Genomic DNA, 21,783 nt, shown 5'->3' with positions numbered 1-21,783 from the left:
GGCTGGCCACCCTACCTCCAGCCCTGGGAAGGGGATGGGACATGTCGTCCTGCAGCCATTTCCAGGAATGTGAAGGACAAGGAAGGGATTGCTGAACCCAAATGGACACGAGAAAGAAAGACATGTTGTGTACAGGGTGTTTGCAAGGCCTCAGCCATGGTGTCCTTCTGGGCAGAGTGGTGCTGATGGGGCTCAAGAAGTGGATGCTGGGTGGGAAATTGGCTGAACCATCAAACCCAAATAGCATGAGTGGTACAAAGTCCTCTGTGCAGCCAGTTACCAGTGTCACCTCTCAGTGACCAGCACTTGGGCCAACACTGTTGAACGTCTTTATTCTCCCCTTCCATGATGTAACAGAGTGCACTTTCAGCGCCTTTGTGGATGGTGCAAACTTGGGAGGAGGCCTCGAGCAACCTCCCCTGGTTCACCCTGCCCTGAGCAGGAGAGCGAGACAAGATGAGTGAGACAAGGGCTCTCTTCAAACCTGAGTTATTCCATGATTTGAAATAATTTTTGACTTGGAGATGTTTCTGGAGAGACAATAGGTAGAAGAATAGTAAAAAAATTTTAAAAGGCAGAAGAGGAGATATAGGAGATGTTAAAATAAATACAGCAGTTCCAGTGAGGAGTGCTTTTCACCCACATTGTTAGTAGGAAATATATTTAAGAAATTTGAACAAGGAGAGGAAGCAAGATGGGTGTCTAGAGACTGCAGGGAAAGAGGGGCAGGTGTAGGAATGTGTAGAACACGCTTCAGTCTTGGTCAGGTCCTGGTTGCTAAGGAGGAGGATGGATGGGTGTGGTATTATGAGGTCAGTTGTGTCTCAGTTCTGTCTCTGGAGGTGACAGCCCAGCAGCAGGAACATGGCTGGGAAAGAACCTCTGCATAAGTACCCACAGGGTTCTCATGTCCATTCCACCTGAGAACATGATGGGACAGCAGCAGGGCCATGGTCGTGTCTATCAGAGAAGCTGAAAGGCCCGCATAAGTCCTGGGATTTAGAAGATCATGGTGAGGTGACTTCTCTCTGGTCAAGTAAAAGACCACAAGAAGCCTAACGGGTTGCGTTCCTTGCTTGAAGAGCAATTTTTGAGATGGTTGAGTTTTCCTTAATAGCAGAAAAAAGCAAGAGAGAGAAAAAAAAGTCACAAAGTGCAACTTGGAAGATGGAGACTGGAAGAAATGTCACTGGAAGGGCAGTGCTGTGGTGCAAGAGGTCACCCAGAGGGAGCTGGATCAGCCCATGGTTTGTGTTCCAAAGAACAGCCAGTGAGGGTGCAGACACACCAGTGAAGGGACAGAAATGCTGGGGTGAGAGCAGGTGGGGAAGCAGATGGGTGTCTGCAGCCTGCAGGGAAAGAGGGGCAGGTGTAGGACCGTGTAGAACAGCCTGTGATGGAGATGGCAAAGGGCACTGGTGAGGCTGGAAGGGACCAACAGGACCCAGGTCTCTGTCCCCTTGGCCATGGCAGTTGTCTCTACCACTGAGGCCTGGGAGAAGACATGTTGTCCTCACGGCACTGGGGCCTCACTTCCTCCTTGCAGCCCCATGGGGAAGCTGGAAGGTGTTGTACCAGTGTTGTCCTTCCCTCGGCCTTGCACACCCACATCCCACGGTCCCAGGAAGAGCCCTGAGCCGTGTGTGAGGGACAGGATCCCCCTTCCCATTGCCTGGAGGTCATGGCTTCTCCTTTCTGCTGCAGAAAGCAAGCCAATGGGTTTCTCAGCATCAGAGCTGAGGAAAACACTAAAAGGAGACCTCATGGTGGCTACAGCTTCCTCACCAGGGGAGAAGGAAGGGTAGGTACTGATCTCTTCTCTCTGGTGACCAGTGACAGAACCCAAGGGAATGGCAGGAGGATGTGCCGGGGGAGGGTGAATTGGACATGAGGAAAAGGTTCTTCACCCAGAGGTGCTGGACACTGAACAGGCTCCCCAGGGAGGTGTCACGGCCCCAATTCTGACAGTGTTCAAGAAGAAACGGGACAACATCCTCAGACACACGGTGTGAACTGTGAGGTTGTCCTGTGGAAGGACAGGAGTTGGACTCAATGATCCTGGAACACCAGAGGTTCCACTTCAATATGAGAAGAAACTTTTTCAGAATGAGGGTGACAGGGCCTGGAACAGGCTGCCCAGGGAGGTTGTGGAGTCTCCTCCTCTGCAGACATTCAGAACCCGCCTGGTTCCTCTGTAACCTCACGTGGGTGTTCCTGCTCCAGCACGGGGATTGGACTAGATCATCTTTTGAGGTCCCTTTAAATCCCCAGCATTCTGCGATTCTGTGATTCTGTGATCCTTGTGGGTCCCTTCCAACTCAGGACATTCTATCATTCTATGAAATACTAGGTCAAAAGTCTATGTTTTCATTGTACAGATGAGTTGTAAACATACCCATCATGTGCATGTCCATTGTGTGCATGTGATAAGATGAACCCAAGGGAGCACAAATGCTTTCAGCTCTTCCTTGGGGTGCCATAAAGGTCAGTGGGACAGAGATGGTGTTCAGGGGTCTCTTCCAACCTGCGTTATTGTAGGATTCCATGAATCTTTTCTTGGGGAGCTCTTTCATGTCAGAATAGACAGAGGAAGAAGAAAGAAAAAGAGGCAGAAGCAGAGATATAAAATGCCCCAGTGTAAATACAGCAGCTCCTCTGAGGAACGTTTCTCCACTCAAACCCTTGATAGGAAATCTATTAGATACATTTGATGAAACCAGCTTAGTTTTACCTGCTCACACACTGGAGCACAAGAAGGGCGATGGCTGGGTACGATGTCATGTGCTCACCTGTGTCTCAGGAACTCATAGTCCAGTAGGAAGCCAATGGCTGTGGAGGGGACTGTGAGTCACTTGTGCCTCTGCAGGGGACAGGCCAACAGCAGGAACAGGGCTGGGAAAGTATTGGGAGGTCACACATACAAGACGAGCAATCGGGCCCAATCAGCATGGCTTTATGAAAGGCAGGTCCTGCCTGACCAACCTGATCTCCTCCTGTGACACAGTGACCGGCTTAGCAGATGAGGGAAAGTCTGTCGTGGGGGAGTGAATCTGCCACACAGGCTGTGGATGTTGTGCACTTAGACTTCAGTAAAGCCTTTGACACCGTATCCCACAGCATCTCCTGGAGAAGCTGCAGCCCATGGCCTGGATGGTGTATCTGCGATGGATAAAGAACTGGTTGGAGGGCCGGGCCCAAAGAGTTGTGGTGAACGGAGCCAACCCCACTTGGCGGCCGGTCACAAGTGGTGTTCCCAGGGCTCAGTATAAGGCCAGTTCTGTTTAATCTCTTTGTCAATGATCTGGATGAAGGGATCGAGTGCACCCTCAGTAAGCTTGCAGATGACACGAAATTGGGTGGGAGTGTCGATCTGCTGGAGGGTGGGAAGGCCATACAGAGGGATCTTGCCTGACTGAGGTCAATTGTATGAGGTTCAACAAGGCCAAGCGCCGGGTCCTGCACTTGGGTCATAACAATCCCCTGCAACAATACAGGCTTGGGGAAGAGTGGCTGGAAAGCTGCCTGGCGGAAAAAGACCTGGAGGTGTTGATTGACAGGTGCTGAACATGAGCCAGCGTGTGCCCAGGTGGCCAAAAGGCCAATGGCCTCCTGGTGTGCATCAAGAATAGTGTAGTGGGCAGAACCGGGGCAGCGATCATCCCCTTGTACTTGGTGCTGGTGAGGACACAACTCGAATCCTCAGTTCGGTTTTGGGTTCCTCACTGTAGGAAAGACCTTGAGGTGCTGGAGTGAGTGCAGAGGAGGGGACAAGGCTGTTGAGGGTCTGGAGCACAAGTCTTCTGAGCAGCAGCTGAGGGACCCCGGGGTGTTTAGCCTGGAGAAAAGGAGACGGAGGGGAGACCTTTTTGCTCTCTACAACTACCTGAAAGGAGGTTGCAGCATGGAGGGTGTTGGTCTTCTCCTGGGTAGCAAGTGATAGGATGAATGGAAATGGCCTCAGCTTGTGCCAGAGAAGGTTCAGAATTGATATTGGGAAACATTTCTTCATGGAAAAGGTTGTGAAGCAGTGGAACAGGCTGTCCGGGGAGCTGGTTGAGTCACCATTGCTGGAGGTGTCTAAAAGATGTATAGATGCGGTTCTTAGGGTTTAGTGCAAGAGTTGGGTTATGGTTGGACTCGATGATCTCAATGGACTCTTCCACCGGAAATGATTCTATGATCCTTTCTGGAATATTAATAGCTGATAGTTCAGCTCATGACTTGTTTCTGGGATGTGTGCTTTTAAGCTCACAACTTCCAGTGTCTCTGACAGGGCAGCGGAAGGCACCTAACTGGAACCCTAACTGTGAGATTCCCTCTGCTGAAGGACCTTTTTGGGTTTTGATTTCGCCACCTGGAAGCCCCTGGGAGCCCTTGCGAGAGTGGCGGACGTGGCGTGGGTGTTACCACAGTGATGGCGATCACACTCCCACCCCTCACCTTGAAAAAGCCTCAGGGACAGCAGTTCCTGTGTGAGGAAAGGTGGAGGGAGCTGGGGCTCTTGAGCTTGGAGGAGACTGAGGGGTGACCTCATTCATGGGGATCAATATGTGAAGGGTGAGTGTCATGAAGATGGAGCCAGGCTCTTCTGGGTGACAACCAGTGATAGGACAAGGGGCAATGGGTGCAAACTGGAACACAGGAGGTTCCACTTAAATACGAGAAGAAACTTCTTCTCAGTGATGGTAACAGAGCCTGGACCAGGCCGCCCAGGGAGGTTGTGGAGTCTCCTTCTCTGCAGACATTCCAACCCGCCTGGACACCTTCCTGTGTAACCTCATCTGGGTGCTCCTGCTCTGGCGGGAGGATTGGACTGGATGAGCTTTCAAGGTCCCATCTGTCACAGTCCATCCGGTGATACACTCGTGATGGTTCATTTACCCTCATCTCGAAGCGCAAAATTAAGGTAACCAAAATGCCAAGCGGTTATAATTCAATCAAACAGTGTTACTTTATTATTTTGATTGTAAAGCGGCACACGATAGAGAGAGTGGAGAAAAAGGAAAGGAAAGAAAGGGGGAAAAAAGGGTTGGCTACCACCACCAGTTCCAAAGGCGTCCCTATGGTCTGAGGTCCCGTACAGTGTCCTGCCGGTTCTCCGTTGTGATCCATGATCCTTTGGTGGGGAGAGCTCAGCGATGTCCCGTCGGGAATTGTCTTTCATGCTTCTTCACCCCGCTTTGCTCCCATGGATTGAGGCCAATCTCTGCCTTTGTTTCGCAATCCAGGCTTAACTGCGCAGGCCTGAAGAGTCCCCGCTTCGCTTGCCAGAACCCGTCTGTGCCTGCATCGCCTCGGTTCAGGGGTCTCTTACTGGTCCATTGGGTGACCTCAAGACCTTTGGAGAGCCTCTGCGCATGGTCTTCTTCACTGGCCTTAGTAGCAGGGAGGAGGTGGGGGCAAGTTTGGCTGAGGCAGCAGGTGAAAATCCATCTTCTGCACAGCAGCTATAGTCCCCAGGTGGGAGAGACCTGTAGAACACAATTCCTTTTAGGAGGTGGGGGCAAGTCTGGCTGCGGCAGCAGGTGGAATCCATACAGCAGCCATTGTTACCTGTAGCCCCCGGGTTGGAGAGACCTGTATAACACAATTTTTTTCGTCAGGCCTCTCTCCAAGTCGTTGTCCAATTCTTTCTATCGGGGCATCTGTTCTCCAAGTCCCTGATGGTGATGTTCAGGCAAGTACTGTTCTTCGGACCGACTCTTATACCTTCCAATCCCTGATTTCTGTGATTCTGTGAGATGGAGGGGCCAGGAGAGGGAGATGTGAGGAGATGGATGGGTGAGGAGATAGACACACCAAGAGAGGGAGGATCGGGTGGGTGGTGGGTGAGGAGCTCAGGATGGACAGATGGACAGAGACACGAGGTGATGGAGACACCAGGAGATGGAGATGGAGGGACCAGGAGGTGGGTGAGAAGATGAGGATGGACAGACGGACAGATGAGGGTGGAGACACCAGGAGATGGAGAATGAGGGTCAGGTGGGTGGTGGGATGAGGAGATGGAGGGATGGCCATGTGGAGGGACGGATGGATGGACAGATGGATGATGGACAAGTAGACGCCGGCCAACTAGATGGCCCCTGCTGGGCCCTCCGCCCACTCACACGTCTTGTTGGGTGACACCAACTTCCTGGTGGCCCCAAAATGGATCCAGATGAACTTCCCTGGGAGAGCAGCAGTGGCCACTGCCCCTGGCAGGCCCCGCCCACAGACCCCACCCCACCCCACCCCCTCCACTCACCAATCAGGAGGAGTTCGCGGGAGATGTTAGGGTCTTGTGTTTTCCATCCTCCAGATGAGGTTGGATGAAGTTGGGAAGATGTTTGGGGGTCTCAGTTGGGGTTCAACATCCTCCAGGTGGGACAAAGTTGGGGAGATCTTGGAGTCTTGGAGTTCAACGTTGTCAGTGTGAGGTGGGACAACACTGGGGGAGATGGTTCAGGTCTTGGGTTCTCCATCCTCCCAGGGGAAGAGGGATGAATTTGGGGAGATGTTTGCGGGTCTTGGTTGGGGTTCAACATCCTCTGGGTGGGACAATACTGGGGGAGATGTTGGGGGTCTTGGAGATCTCCACCGGCTAGATGAGGAGAGATGAAGTTGGGGGAGATGGTTGGGTCTTGCGTACTCCATCCCTCAGGTGGGACAACACTGCGGGAGATGTTTTGGAGTCCTGGGTTCTCCACATTCCAGATGAGGTAGGACAAAATTGGCAAAGATGTTTGGAGTCTTGGTTGGGGTTCAACATCCTCCAGGTGAAGAAGGCATGAAGTTGGGGAGGTGTTTGGGGTCTTGGGGTTCAATATCCTCCAGATGGGACAAAATTGGGTGAGATGCTGGGGTTCAACATCCTCTGGATGACGTGGGACAACACCGCGGGAGACGTTTGGTGTCTTGGGGTTCTCCACCCTCTAGATGAGGTGGGACAAAGTTGGAGAGATGTTTGGGGTCTTGGGTTCACTATTCCCCAGATGGGACAACATTGGAGGAGATGTTTGGTCTCAGCTGGAGTTCAACCTCCTCCGGGTGAGGTGGGGTGAAGTTGGGGGAGATGTTTGGTCTTAGGTTCCAACATCCTCTAGATGAGGTGCGGTGAAGTTAGGGAGATGGTTGGGGTTGAACATCCCCAGGTGAGGAGGGGGTAAGTTTGGGGAGAAGTTTTGAGGTCTTGGAGTTCAATACTCTCCACATAAGGTGGGACGAAGTTGGGGGAGATGTTGAGGTTCTGGTTGGCCCAAGGGGTCCAGACATGGGACATCGGGGCCTGGATGGCACAATGGAGCTGGAGATGGGACATTATAAGACTTAGTGTCCCCAAAGTGTCCACGAATAGGACATCCTGAGTCTTGATGGCTTCACAGGGTCCAGGGATGTGACATCTTGGCCTGGGTGGCCCGAAGTGTCTGAGGATGGGACATTCTAGGTCTTGTTGGCCTAAGGGGTCCAGGGATGGGACATCCTGCTCTGCGTAGCCCAGAGGATACAGGGATGGGAACTTTTGGCTCTTGATGGCCCAAGGGGGCTGGAGATGGGATAATTTGAGTCCAGGGATGAGATATCCTGGGTCTGGGTGTCCCAGGTGGTCCAGGGTGGGACATCTTGGTCTTGGTGTCCCAAGATGGTTGGACATGGGACATCCTGATCTCGGTAGCCGAAAGGGTCCAGAGACGGGATATCCTGGGTCTTGGTGGCCTCACAGTGTCCAGGGATGGGACATCTATTCCTGGGTGTCCCAAAGTGTCCAGGGATGGGACAGTTTAGGTCTTGGTGTCCCAAAGTGTCCAGGGATGGGACATCCTGGCCTGGGTGGTCAATGAGTTGGGGCATTTAACATCTTGATGGCTCAAGATGGCTGCAAATGGTACATCTTGAGTACAGAGAAGGGATGTCCTTGGTCTTATTGTCCCCAAAGTGTCCAAGGATGGGACATCTTGGGTCTTGGTGGTCTAAGGGGTCCCAGGATAGAACATTTTCTGTATTGGTGGCCCAAAGTGTCCAGATATGGGACATTTTATGTCCCGGTGGCCTAAGGGTTTCAGGGATGGCACATCTTGCGCTGAGTTGCCCAAGATATCCAGGGATGGGAAATTTTGGCTCTTGACGGCCCAAGGGCGCTGGAGATGGGACATTTTGGGTCCAGAGATGGCACAACCTTGGTCTTGGTGGAGCAAGGGGGCTGGAGATTGGACATTCTGCATCTTGGTGGCCCGAAGTGTCCAGCAATGGGAAATCTTCGGTGCAAGATTTGGACATCTTGGCCCGGGAGCTCCAGGGGTCCAAGGGTTGGGACATCCTGGGTCTTGGTGGCCCCAAGAGTCCAGGGATGGGACATTTGGGGTCCAGAGATGGGACATCTTTGCTCCAGGAAAGGGACATATTGGTCTCGGTGACCCAAGGGGTCCAGTGGTGCGATATCTTGGTCTTGGTGGCCCAAAGTGTGCAGGGATGGGACTTCTTGTGTTCAGGAATGGGACATCTTGGCCTGGGTGGTCCAATGGGCCCACGGGTTGGGACACTGTAGGACTTGGTGGCCCAAGATGCCTGGAGATGGGACATTTTGGGTCTTGGTGGCTTAAAAGTTCCACAGATGGGACATCCTGCATCTTGATGGCCCAAAGTGTCCAGGGATAGGACATTTTGTGTCCGGAGATGGGACGTCTTGGATCTAGGGATGGGACATCTTGGTCTCAGTGGCCCAAAGTTTCCAGAGATGGGGCATCGGAGCTCCGAGATGGGTCATTTTGGTTCACAGTGGCCCAAGGAGTCCAAAGATGGGACATCCTGGTCTTGGTTGCCCAAGATGGCTGGACGTGGGACATCTTAGGACTTGGTGTCCCCAAAGGGTCTAGGGATGAGACATCCTGAAACACCCTTGCTCTCTGTGGCCCAAGGGGTCCAGGGATAGGACATTTTTGGTCTTGGTGGTCCGAGGGGTCCAGGGATGGGACATTTTTGGTCTTGATCACCCAAAGTCTCCAGGGATGGTACATTCGGGGTCTGGGATTGGACATTTTATGTCTTTGTGGCCAAAGTTGTCCAGAGATGGGAAATCTTGGTCTGGTGGTCCAAGGGGGCTGGACATGGGACATCTTAGGACTTGGTGTCCCCAAAGGGTCTAGGGATGAGACATCCAGGGTCTTGGTGTCCTCACAGTGTTCAGGGATGGGACACCTTGGCCTGGGTGCTCCAAGGGGTCCAAAGGTTGGGACATTTAAGGTCTTGGTGTCCCAAGATGGCTGCAGATGAGACATCTTGGGTCCTGAGATGGGACAACCTGGGTCTTGGTGGCCCCAAACTGTCCAGGGATGGGACATCTTGGCCTGGGTGTTCCAAAGAGTCCAGGTATGGTACATTTTAGGTCTTGGTGGCCCAAGGTGTTCAGGGATGGGACATCTTGCCCTGGGTGTTCCAAGGATGGGAAATTTTGGGTCTGATTGGCCCAAAGTGTCCATGGATGGGACATCTGTAGTCTGGGATGGGACATCCTGGGTTTTGGTGGCTCAGTGGGTCCAGGAAAGGAACATTTTAGGTATTTTGGTGGCCTAAGGGGTCCCGAGATGGGACATCTTGGCCTGGCTGGCTCAAGGGGGCTGGAGATGGGACATCTTACAACTTGGTGTCCCCAAAGGGTGCAGGGATGAGACTTCTTGGGTCTTCATGGCCTCACAGTGTCTAGGGTTGGGACATCTTGGCCTGGATGGTCCAAGGGGGCTGGAGATGGGACATCTTGGGTCCCAGGATGGGACATCCTGCGTCTTGGTGGCCCAAAGTCTCCAGGCATGAGACATCTTTGATCCAGGGATGCGATATTTTAGGTCTTGGTGGCCCAAAGTGTCCAGGGATGGGACATCTTAATCTTGGTGGCCCAAGGTGGCTGGAGATGGGACATCTTAGGACTTGGTGTCCCCAGAGTTTCCAAGGATGGGTCATCCTGAGTCTTGGTGGCTTCATGGGGTCCAGAGATGGGATATCTGTGCCTGGGTGGCCTAAAGTGTCTAGAGACGGGACATCTTGGATCCAGGGATGGGACATTTTAGGTCTTGGTCCCAGAGTCTCCAGGGAGGGGATATCTGGTGTCTGGCATGGGACATTCTGGCTCTCGGTGACCCAAGCGGTCCAGGGATGTGACATTTTAGGTCTTGGTGACCTAATGGGTCCAGGGACAGGAAATTTTACCCTGAGTGGCCCAAGGTGTGCAGGGATGGGAAATTTTGGCTCTTAGGGGCCTCACAGTTTCCAGGGATGGGACATAGTGGCAGCGAGAGCGGCTCTGGTAGCGGCACCGGCCACGGCAGCGTTTCCAGCTGCGGTGACATCTCCTCTTTCACCAGGACCGGGCCATGGCGGAGTGGCCACCTCCCTGTCCTGCCAGAGGATGCAGCTCTGCACCCCCGCCCTGCTTTTAAAGGGGTGCCTGGGCAGGGCCCTTTGTGACATCACCAGTGACATCACAATGCCCCACTGTGGCAGTTGCACATCCCCCTGAGATCCAGAGCCTTCAATGGGGCAGTCGATGGCTCCTTAGCACCTTTTGTGCCCCACTGTGCCTGTCCCCACGTACACAGCAGGGTGGTACCAAGGTGCTGACAGTCACATCCTCCCCTGCCCCGGGCAGGGTGACTTCACCTCCCCCAGCTGAGGGGGCAGGACGGCTGGGACCCTCAGTCAATTGACAGGGTCCTCAGCAAAGGAGGTGCCCAGAGAAGCTGAGAAGCTTCTGGACTATGTTATAACATCCACAGCCTGTCACGTCCCACCCTTCAGGTATGAGTGCAGAATGGAGGGAATGGAGGTTCTCGTTTTCCTGTTCCTGGGAGAGTTTCATCCTTGGTGGAGAAGGGAGCTGAAATTGTAACGGGTAGGACTTCTTTCATGCTCTGTGAATGTTCTTTTGGATTATGCCACCTTGATACCAGTTTACTCAGTTTATCAAGGGGTAAGTAAGCCCTCCATTATATCTCCGGGAACTCCCTTTTTAATTCCCAAAACCTACCATTGTTGTTGGATCTTAGGTTGTTCCCTCTTTCCTCTTCTAATATGTGGATGCTTCTTTCTTGGAGCACTGGTAGCAGCAGCAGTACTGGTAGAAAGGGGCAGATTCTTGACTTCAACATGACAGATTCCTCTCGACCTTTCTTCTAGGATTTTTACAGGGCCATATTTCCTATTATAATGTATCAATTCTTGTGCTGCTTCCCCCCACGTCCACACCTTTTTAGTATCTGGTTGGTTGGGGGAAGTCGGGGCAGGGGTGAACAGTGAATCAATGGCAGTGTCAGCTCCATCCCTCTCGCTCCCGCTTATGGTACCCTGGCTTTTGATCAAACCTTCCAATCTTTCTACTGGGCTCATCAATGCGATTGTCCTTTGAAGGTTTAAGTGTCTCTGGAAGTCCCCTTATCAAGGGAGTCATCATGTCCGGACTCATTGCCAGCATCATTGAGGATTCACATTCAGGAATCAATATTCTTTCATGTATCATTTGCAAGCAGGCTGCTTTGTGTACACTTTCTAGCAATTGATGAGGTGTGCCAGTGATTGCCAGGGGCTCTCCCCTATCTAAAGGGTTTAGCCCTCCAGCCCAATAAGCAGCTCGCTGGGTTAGGGACCACGGGGCACGTCTGTCACCAGTTGTTAAGAAAACTCCATGCCCCCAGTAACCATGAGCTTCCTGTTCACTTAACTGAATTTGGTCTCCCCCAGTTAGGGATATGTGCCACACGTGCTCCGTTTCAGATTCTTTAGGGGAGGCGCCCATACTCTCTCTTTAGCTTGGCCAGCTTGGTGGCAGTGTAAGGTGTTTGCTTAGTTGTAATATAAGGGTCAGTATCCTCTTCATTTGCATGAAAATATTCTGTTTTCACTAAGGGTCTCACATGTGGGTATTCCTCATCACTTTGCTAAAAGTGCGTAGAGCGAGTCTCGATCTTTCCCTAACCAAAAATCTTGATTATCAGCCTTTTCAGTCATTCTTTTTATGAAGGGGCCAAACCCACTTCGGTAAGGCACACCTTAGTTATACAAAAGCACAGCAACTGCTGTGTCACCCTTCTCTTTCCCGAGTGGTTGGAGGGGACAAAAATCTGCTACGGGAAGGCTCAACTTAGTTAGGCAAACACACAGGATTGCCCCTTCACTCTCCCTAGCGGACAATTCTCATCAACATGAGAACAACACCCATATTTGCACTTTGAGATCCCAGAGACAGAGCCCTCAACTCAAGTTTGGAGCACTCAACACCAAGGCATGTGTGGTGTGCAAAAAAACTGAATCGCCCCCCCTTACTTTCTGGACACCTCTCACCTTATCGGGTGTAGGGCCAGGTGTGGCTGGAGCGAAACTTTCTTCCCCTGTTACAGACCACACAGTACCTGCACTCCTCTGTATTCTCAGAATCTTGTCTGTGACACCAATTTAATGTCACGGTCCATTCAATGATGGACTTGTGATGGTTCATTTACCTTGATCTCGAAGCGCAAAATTAAGGCGACCAAAATGCCAAGGGGTTACAATTCAGTCAAACAGTGTTAACTTTATTATTTTGCCCGTAAAGCGGCACGCGATAGAGAAAGTGGAGAAAAGAGAAAGAGAAAAAAAAGGGGGAAAGAGGATTAGCTACCACCACGAGTTCCAAAGGCGTCCCTATGGTCTCAGGTCCCAAAAGCAGCATCCTGCCAGTCCTCCGTCATGATCCATGATCCTTTGGTGGGGACATCTCAATGATGTCCAGTTGGAATCGTCTTTTACGCTTCTTCACCCCTCCTCTCTCCCTTTGATTGAGGCCAATCACCGCCTTTGTTTCGCAATCCAGGCCTAACTGCGCAGGCCCGAAGAGTCCCCTCTTCACTTGCCAGAACCCGTCTGCGCCTGCGTCACCTCGGTTCAGGGGTCTCTTACTGGTCCGCTGGGTGACCTCTAGACCTTCGTCAAGCCTCTGCGCATGCTCTGCTTCGCTGGCCTTAGTAGCAGGGAGGAGGTGGGGGCAAGTTTGGCTGAGGCAGCAGGTGAAAATCCATCTTCTGGACAGCAGCTATTGTTACCTGTAGCCCCAGGTCGGAGAGACCTGTACAACACAGTTCTTTTCCTCAGGCCTCTCTCCAAGTCCTTGTACAGTTCTTTCTATCAGGGCATCTGTTCTCCAAGTCCCTGATGGTGACGTTCAGGCAAATACTGTTCTTCGAACCAACTCTTATAGGAGGTCATGGAGAACACGCAGCCAGGCTCTTCACCATGGTGCGTGGTAGAAGAACAAAAGAGAATGGGTGGAAGGTGAGAGAGGTTCAGCCAGGACATAAGGAAAAGCTTTTTCCCCAGGAGCTCAGCCAAGTGCTGTCTCAGGTCACCCAGAGAGGCTGAGCAGCCTCTGTCTTTGCAAGTTTTCAATCTCTGATTGAATCAAGGCTTGAACACCTTGGTGTGACCCAGTTTCTGACAGGTTGGACTGCAGATTCCTGAGGTCCCTTCAACCTCAGTTCTCTTACAATCCCATTGTGATGTTGGGCTCTGTTTCTAACTGGTCAGAGCAGACGATTATGGGCCATGAATCCACCTGTGCTGGAGGTGACCATCTAAACCAACATCTCAACCAGTGAACCAGTCAACAGCTCAGTGTGACTCGCTCTGGGCAAAGTGTGAGGAGTCCTGGGCAGGGAAGGTTTAGAGGGCATGGGGCGCTATGCAAGACACAAAATGATCTTGGCTTAATACCTGTAGGCCCATCAGATGTCAGTTAATGTCAATGAAAATTAAAATAAGAAGAACTGAAGACAAAGATCCAAAGCAAAGGAAGGTGTCAAAATACTTCTCTTTATTTTTCTTTTTTTCTTTTTTTTTTTTTAAGCCTTTGTGGGGGGATGTCTTTTCTTTGAAAAGGAAAGAGTTTTCCAGAACTGGGAATGGATTTAGGACACAAACGTCTTCAGCTCCAGGGACACAGACACCTGGTGCCAGTGTAGATGCCCCAGGAACCCCTGCCCAGGCTCCACCTGCATTGCAAGGTGCTCTGGTCTCCCCCAGGTCCTCTGTGATAGATGCCAATCCCAGGCCAGCACCTCAGGTGCACTGGGGCCCCTCAAATGGCCCTGGCGGTTTATGGTGAGACAACTGATGACTGATGTCTGCCTGGAAGGGTGCACTTTGTTGTTGTTGTTGTTTTGCGGTTTGGTTTGGTTTGGTTTGTGGGGTTTTTTTGTTGTTTTTTGTTTGGTTGGTTTGTTTGTTTGTTTCTGGTTTTGTTTGTTTGTTTCTTTTTTAACATATTTAAACAAAAATCCAAAACAAACAAAAAAACCCCCACCAGAAACACAAAAAAATGCTAAAAAGTGAATTACAAGGAAGTGTACTAAGAGTACGAAAACAAATATTGGTCTTCCCCTGTACTTCTATTACCAACACTCCTTTATTTCATCTCTGTCATCATTCAGGAGTTTCCACCACTCCTGATTAAATGTCCATGTCAAAGGACAACTTTCCAGCAGACTGTCTGGACGTTTGCCCTTCCCAGTGCTCTCAGGTTTCCTCCTCCACTTTCTCTTTGGTCACTCAGTTGCCTCTCCACTGTCTGCTTTCTGCTTCAGAGCTTCAGGGAGTTACAAACTTGCCCCATTCTTCAGAGGTCTAATTAACATGGTAGCTAACGTGTTAATTGTGTTTATATATATCCTTTCCTATCTCTCTGTCTAAAACAGTTCTTGTGTGGATGTCCCGTGTGGATGGTGGACCTCATTAGATCCAGCTTACACACACAGTTGAGGAAAGTGGTTTAGTGTTTATGAAATTGTGTAGTGTTTACACAGGAGAGCAGGTGGGAGCTGGTGTGCAGGAGCTGCAGCATCCACCTGCAGAGCTCAGTGCAGAAGTCTGATGTGAGGAAAAGTGATGCAAGTCCCAGGTGGCCAATGAGGGAACGGGCAGACTGGGGGTGGGGGGGTGAGGAGCAAGGGTGTCCATACAGTGTCCAGCGTCAAGGGACTGTTCTCCTGCCTGTCCAGATGGCTTCAGGAGACCCTCTGGATCAATGTCCATTGCAGAATGCTGCTGTCACTTCTTCTACACACTGAAAAATGACAGAAAATACCCTTGAAAGAAAAAACCCTCCTTTATGAAATCTTCTTTGAAATCTTCATCAGTAAGTGTCCCATTGAAACCTCTCCAGTTAGTTCTACAAGTCTTGAAGATTTGAAGAAAATTACAGAAACAAACATCGCTCGTTAGGGCTTTCTGTGTTTTAATGAGCCCCATGGCGTATTTGGTGCTGAGTCCATGAACCTCAGATCCCAAGGACAGACTGAAGAATCTCCTCAAGAAGCCCAAGTCAGAAGCAAAGCCCAAAGTACCTTGAAGCATTAATGGGCCCCACTGAGGGCTGTTACTGACAAAGCCTCCCCAGGGACTCGTTAGAGCAGATAATTGGAGGCAGTGATTGCATCAGGCAAAGGCAAAGTGCAGCAGCTCTGATGCTGAGAAAACCCTTGATTTGTTTGATGAAGGACAATGGCCAAGCCCTGACCCCCTGCCCCTGGGAAGGGAGATCCTGTCCCTCACGTGTGTCTCAGGGCTCTTCCTGGGGATGTGGGGATGATGCCCAGTGCAGGACAATGGTGTGACACTCCCTGGGGGGTGCAAGGAGGCAATGGGGTGCCATGGCCATGACAACCATGTGTCTCCTCTTCGGCCTCGCTGTCAGGGACATCAGCCATAGCCAAGGGGACAAAGACCTTGGGTCTTTCAGGGACATCCAGCCTTGCCAGCACCCTTGGCCATCTCCACCACGGTCCATCCTACACTGTCCCAGGCCTGTGGCTGTTTCCCCACAGGCTGCAGACACCCCATGTGCTTCCCCAGCTTGTTCTCACCCCGATGTGTCCCCACCTGTGCTGCTGTCTCTCCATCCCCACCAGCTGTTCCTTGAAACACAAAGCCATGGCTGATCCAGAGTCCTTCTGAATTACCTTAGCACTGTGCTCAGAATGACATTTCTTTATCCTGAGGTCCACTCTGGACCTCCAGAGCTGCAGTTTCTGACGGTTTTCCTTTCTCATGTTGTTTCCCTCTACCAAAAAAAAAAAAAACCAAACCCAAAAAAGTGCCATCATCTTGGAAAGTGATTTTCAAGATTTCTGAAGCTACTAGTACTCTTTCTTGTCGTGGTTTTACCACAGCCACCAACTAAGACCATGAGAGCTGCTCATATCCTGCTCCCAGTCTTCAAGTGGGATAAGGGAGAGAACTGAAGGGGAAGGGAGAAACCTGTGGGTTTAGAAAAAAAAAAATAATAAGACAATAAAATAATGCACTACTACTACTAATATACTAGAATATACATAAAGTAAAATATATGATACTCAGTGCAATCCCTCACATAACTCCAGTTGTGCCAAACAGACAGCCCAAGAGAAGGGAGTGCCCTGGTCCTGAACAGCTGATCCCAGCAAGAGAAAGTAAAAGTGCAAAAGGCCCAAGGGCCAACTGCAAAATGGCAGAACGGCAAAAGGCCAGACTGACATCGAACACTCCAGTTGCGTGACTCCTCCCAGTGCAGCCCAATGTGCTCATGGGCATATTCCTGTTTAGCACCACTGAGAACTGACTGAACAGCCAGGCTCAGAGGGTTGTGACCAGCGGCACAAAGCCCAGCAGGAGGTACCATGAGGAGCGCTGAAGGACACCGTACTACCCAACATCTCCTCCCCACATGTGTCTCTTGGGTCCTTGGAACCACCTCAGTGACAAGGGGGAGAGCACTGCCTGTATGGGCTGGAGGAGATGGGGTCTGGAATGAGGGTCCTGGGGCAGTTTCTCCTGGTTGTTCGTGCAGCAACAAGCTGGGTCGGATATTTGGAGAGAGGAACTCTTCCTAAGGGCCTCCAATGGGCTTGGGGATGGTCTACAGTTTCCTGCATGCTGCCTTTTCTGGTGGAGATCACAGAGGCTGCCGGCCCTTTAGAGGACCCAGGACAGGCCTTGTCCTTCCTCTGGTCACAGCTGGACCCCAGTTCTCCAGCTCGGCCCCAGCTCAGGAGCCTTGTCTAGGGGTGACTTTTGGGGTAAGGTTGACAAGAGGGGTGCATAAGTTTGTCTTAAGGACATGTGATGAGCACCAGGACTGAAGTACCAGAGCAAAATGATGTGGCTTCTGGGTGAATACTTTCTTCGGTGCAAATCCTGAAACAGAGTCCCAGACTTGCTTTCCATGCCACCCTTCACGAGGGATGATGCACTAAGAGATGGCAAGTGGGGGACACCGATCCTTCTCCAGCTACTTCCCAGGCCTGGTGAAGCACCAGGACAGCAAGGACCTCTGGCCCTGCACCCTGAACTCTGGGTATTATCTTGGGGCAGCTGAACACCAGCATTTTTCTCTCCAAGGCAATTTCCAGCCCCGGTCAGCTCCTGTCTGATCTCCCCCCATCCCTCCTCTGATCTGGTCTGGTGCTCCTGGCCCCTTCCCTGTGCTCCCCACAGGGCCCCAACCTGGCACTGGTGCTCTACAGAGCAGGTTGGCTGCAGGACCATGGGGTGACTCCACGCTGGTTGTGCTGCTCCGTGAGGGACACAGATGCAACTGCATGGGCTGCACTGTCACTGAGCTCTTTCCCGGGGGTCTAAAGCTCTGGAATGGGTTCAGAGCATTTCTTGGGACTCATTGGGTTTTCCGCTCATTTTGGTTCAGCAATCCCTTCCTTGTCCTTCAGGTGCCTGGAGATCGGTGCAGGAAGACGCGCCCTGTCCCCTTCCCAGGGATGGAGGTAGGCTGACCAGCCCGTAATTATTCAAATTGTCCTTCCTGCCCTTCTTGAAGATGGGTTTGACATCTTCCTTTCCCAAGGACCTCAGAACTCCCGTGTTTCTGCTGTCACTTTTGAAAGCACAATCAAGAATCATGGGCAAGGGTGATGTAGCAGACAGGAGCACTTGCAATGAGCCTGTCCCAGCAGCTGAGATGAATCTCACTGGGCCACTGAGGTTTATTCCTGGAGTCACACACAGAAATGCCAGGATTCCATCAGGCATCCGTGTCTGAGCTGGTCTCTGGACTCCTTATGGACCCAGGGATGTTCAGAGACAGAGTCTGTCCCTTTTACACACAGAGGCAGGAGTCACAGTGTCCATCTGGCCTCTGTTGCCACTCCCAAAGGACAGGAGGCACCTCAGCCCTGTGGTGTGTCACCCTGCTCTGCACTCATCTGAGATGTCCCACGTCATGAGGAATGGACATGGGGACCTCAGTCCAAGGAAGAAGATCCCAGTGGGTGGTTTTCCATGGGCTTTTACTCCCAATGTGAAGTGACCTTGAGACACGGTCTGTCCCACAGGCGTTCATGGAACCCCCAGGAATAGCTGATGGTGTTTGTCCTCACTCGGTTTCATCTCACCTCATGTACATGATGTGTGTGCTCACATCTCATCTGTACAATGCAAACATGGACTTCTGACCTACTCATTCAGGAAAAAATTCTCAATCTGGTGTGACAGCCCAGTGCTGGAAAGGGAGGTTGTGAGGGGCCAGTCCGTGACGATGCCCTGGGGCAGCTTCCGCGGGGTGTCCAGTGCACAGGGGCACAGCCCAGCCCCTGCTCTGCTGGTCCTGCAGGTCTCTGGCAGGAGGCCTGGCTGTGAGAGGACACTGCTGTGTGCCCAGCCCTGCACACACACACTGTGCAGCTGGACACTGGTGTTTGCATCTGTGGCCACCTTCTTGTGCATGTTCTTGACAGAAACTTGAAGAAGACCTAAGCCTTCCGGCACTGCCCTGAGTAGGTCACTCTTCTTTATAGAAGTACTGTTACAGAGGCCAGCTCTGTCACAGCAGTGCCCATGGCCTGTCCCTGCCTGCGCTCACAGGATTGACACACAGCAGGATGGTGACCAGGCTGCCAGAGCACTCAGGCACAACACAAGGGATGAGAAGGAGAGTGTGGGAGTGGAACGAGAACAGCTCTGGAAGGCCAAGCGCTGGTGCTCCCTGGAAGGGCTGCCAGGCTGGACTCTTTTCCCCTCCTCCCATGTGCACAAGAGCTGTCCCTGCAGCTCCAAACAGGCCTTGCAGGGAGGATATAATGAAAAACAAGTCACTACAGGACCCTTTATTTTGTTTAAATACACACAGATCATGGCTCCTCATTTACACAGCCAGTGGTTATAAAAGAAAAGCAGAAAGTGATTTAGAAAGGGGATGACAATGTTATCACAACAAAAAAAAACATCAATAACAACAGAAAATAGAGATGAGAGGCTGGGCCTGTAACTAATGACATTAAAACTGCTATGTAGAAGGAGATGGACAGTTTATTGCTTCATAAAACACTAAGATATGAGTTTCCACAGGGCATCCTTGAGCTCCTGGTTCCTCATGCTGTAGATGAGGGGGTTCACTGCTGGAGGCACCACTGAGTACAGAACAGACACCACCAGGTCCAGGGATGGGGAGGAGATGGAGGGGGGCTTCAGGTGGGCAAACATGGCAGTGCTGACAAACAAGGAGACCACGGCCAGGTGAGGGAGGCACGTGGCAAAGGCTTTGTGCCGTCCCTGCTCAGAGGGGATCCTCAGTACGGCCCTGAAGATCTGCACATAGGACAGCACAATGAACACAAAGCAGCCAAAAGTTAAACAGACAGTACCTACAAGAAGCCAAACTTCCCTGAGGTAGGCATCTGAGCAGGAGAGCTTGAGGATCTGGGGGATTTCACAGAAGAACTGGTCCAGGGCATTGCCCTTGCACAGTGGCAGTGAAAATGTATTGGCCGTGTGCAGCAGAGCATTGAGAAACCCAGTGGCCCAGGCAGCTGCTGCCATGTGGACACAAGCTCTGCTGCCCAGGAGGGTCCCGTAGTGCAGGGGTTTGCAGATGGCAACGTAGCGGTCGTAGGACATGATGGTGAGAAGAAAATACTCTGCACCAAACAAGAAACATACAAAGAAGACTTGGGCAGCACAACCTGCAAAGGTAATGACCCTGGTATCCCACAGAGAGTTCGCCATGGATTTGGGGATAGTGATGGAGATGGAGCCCAGGTCGAGAAGGGCGAGGTTGAGCAGGAAGAAGTACATGGGGTTGTGCAGTTGCTGGTCACAGGCTATGGTGGTGATGATGAGGCCGTTGCCCAGGAGGGCAGCCAGGGAGATGCCCAGGAAGAGCCAGAAGTGCAAGAGCTGCAGCTCCCGTGTGTCTGTGAACGCCAGGAGGAGGAACTGGGTGATGGAGCTGCTGTTGGACATTTGCTGCCTGTGGGCATGAGGACCTGTGCAAGGAGGAATAAACAGTGACGGTTTAGATGAGATTCCTCTGGGAAAAACCAAAGCCATTTCCCACAGACCCTCCCACAAAGAGACCCTTTTCTTTTTCCAGGAGAACGTCCTGGCTGGAGCCCTCGTCGGTGCTTGATGAGTGTGCAATGAAGAGCAGGGTCTCTGCCCAGGGGCTCTTGAGGAGTCAGCCTGACCCTGTGTGATGGGGTGGGGCAGGGGCCAGTCCTGGGGTTCAGCTTTGTCAGATGGAACCGCTGCTGCTGCAGAAGGGACTGTCAGCATCTGTACCCCCAGACCTGAGAAACTGACTTTGAGAGGTTTGGCGTTTCTACAGCTCCTTCTCCCCTCCCACCCTGGGAAGTGTTGTTGGGTGTCAGAAACCCTCAGCATTTCTGCTGCACTCAGGGAGAACAGAGCGAGTCCTGCGAGACCAGAGGATGCCTGTGGGTCAGTGCAGAGTGAGGGCAGCTGCTCTGTCCTTCTGTCTTGCTGCAGCTGCCCTGGGCTGGCACCTTTCTGAGATGGAGGCTGATCACACTGCCATGTTACCCTGAAAAGCCACCAGGCACTGCTGAGAGCAGAGGGATCCACCTCAGACCTCGACATGTCTCACCCTTTCCTAAGGTCTCAGCACCCCACTTCTATCCAGGACACACACGGCTCATTTCACAAACCAAACAGCATTTCCTCCGTTATAGCATCTCTGCACTTCTCCGTGGGGAATTCAGATAATGCTAAAGTGCTATAGGACAGGTTTGCATCCTGGAGGGAAGCTCGCAGCTTGGAAGAAAAACTCAAGGAGACAGCCAAGGGTCCTAATGATGGCATTTGATTCAGGGAGACTCAGCTCATTCCCCAGCCCCACACACTGCATTGCCCACAGCCCCACAGCTCAGAGCAAAGCTGGGACACGTGTTCCCATGGACACAGCTGCAGGAAAGGACCCACAAGATCAGGCTGTGACTCTGCAGCTGAAACTCCCATCCCCAGAGAGCCTGACAGCAAGAACCAGATCACACCAGCAGTGACCCAGAGCAGTGGAGCAAGAAGGAAACTGCGGTGAGGGTGGGTGTGAGAGAGGCCAGGGCAGAGGCAGCCGGGCACTCAGACAGCGTCACCCTTCCCCAGCTGTGCAGCCACCTCCCACACACCAGCATTGCCGGGCAGCTGCTCTCAGCCCCTGTGCTCTCCAGAGGGAACTGGAGCTCTGGCTGCACAGGAGCTGCTTCATGCCTTGGAGCCCCCGGCCCTGAGGGCAGAGGCTTTGCTGGGTGGGAGAGGAGGCGAGGGGGCTGCTCACAGGAGGGATCTGCACTGCGGGGATCATACGGAGTTTTCTGTGTTCTCCCTCCCAGAACAATTCCAGGTTTAGTTTCCTCTCATTTCTGATCATTTCCCTGCTTCCTGGAGATTTTCCTCCTGGGAGGTGTTTCCCTGTCCATGTCTCTTCCCTGTCAATGCTCTACAAACCCCATCCCACCCTCTGTGCCCTCACCCTGGCCCTACAGATCCTGCCTGTTCACAGGGCACTGT

At 52.0% G+C, this 21,783-nt stretch overlaps 1 protein-coding gene across 1 annotated transcript; it reads right to left on the bottom strand.

The window, feature by feature from the left end:
- Nucleotides 1-3,238: 3,238 nt before the first annotated feature.
- LOC135999439 (olfactory receptor 14J1-like) lies at nucleotides 3,239-19,839 on the bottom strand (the record flags this gene model as incomplete). Its single annotated transcript, XM_065652994.1, has 2 exons — nucleotides 3,239-3,373; nucleotides 19,378-19,839. Coding segments are annotated over 2 exons (597 nt in total), but the record flags the coding sequence as incomplete, so codon positions are not given.
- Between the last annotated feature and the right edge of the window lie 1,944 nt (nucleotides 19,840-21,783).

Source organism: Caloenas nicobarica, chromosome 28, assembly GCF_036013445.1.
Source record: "Caloenas nicobarica isolate bCalNic1 chromosome 28, bCalNic1.hap1, whole genome shotgun sequence".
NCBI lineage: Eukaryota > Metazoa > Chordata > Aves > Columbiformes > Columbidae > Caloenas > Caloenas nicobarica.
The sequence above is the reverse complement of the archived record's forward strand: the minus strand, read 5'-3'. Positions and strand labels throughout refer to the sequence as shown.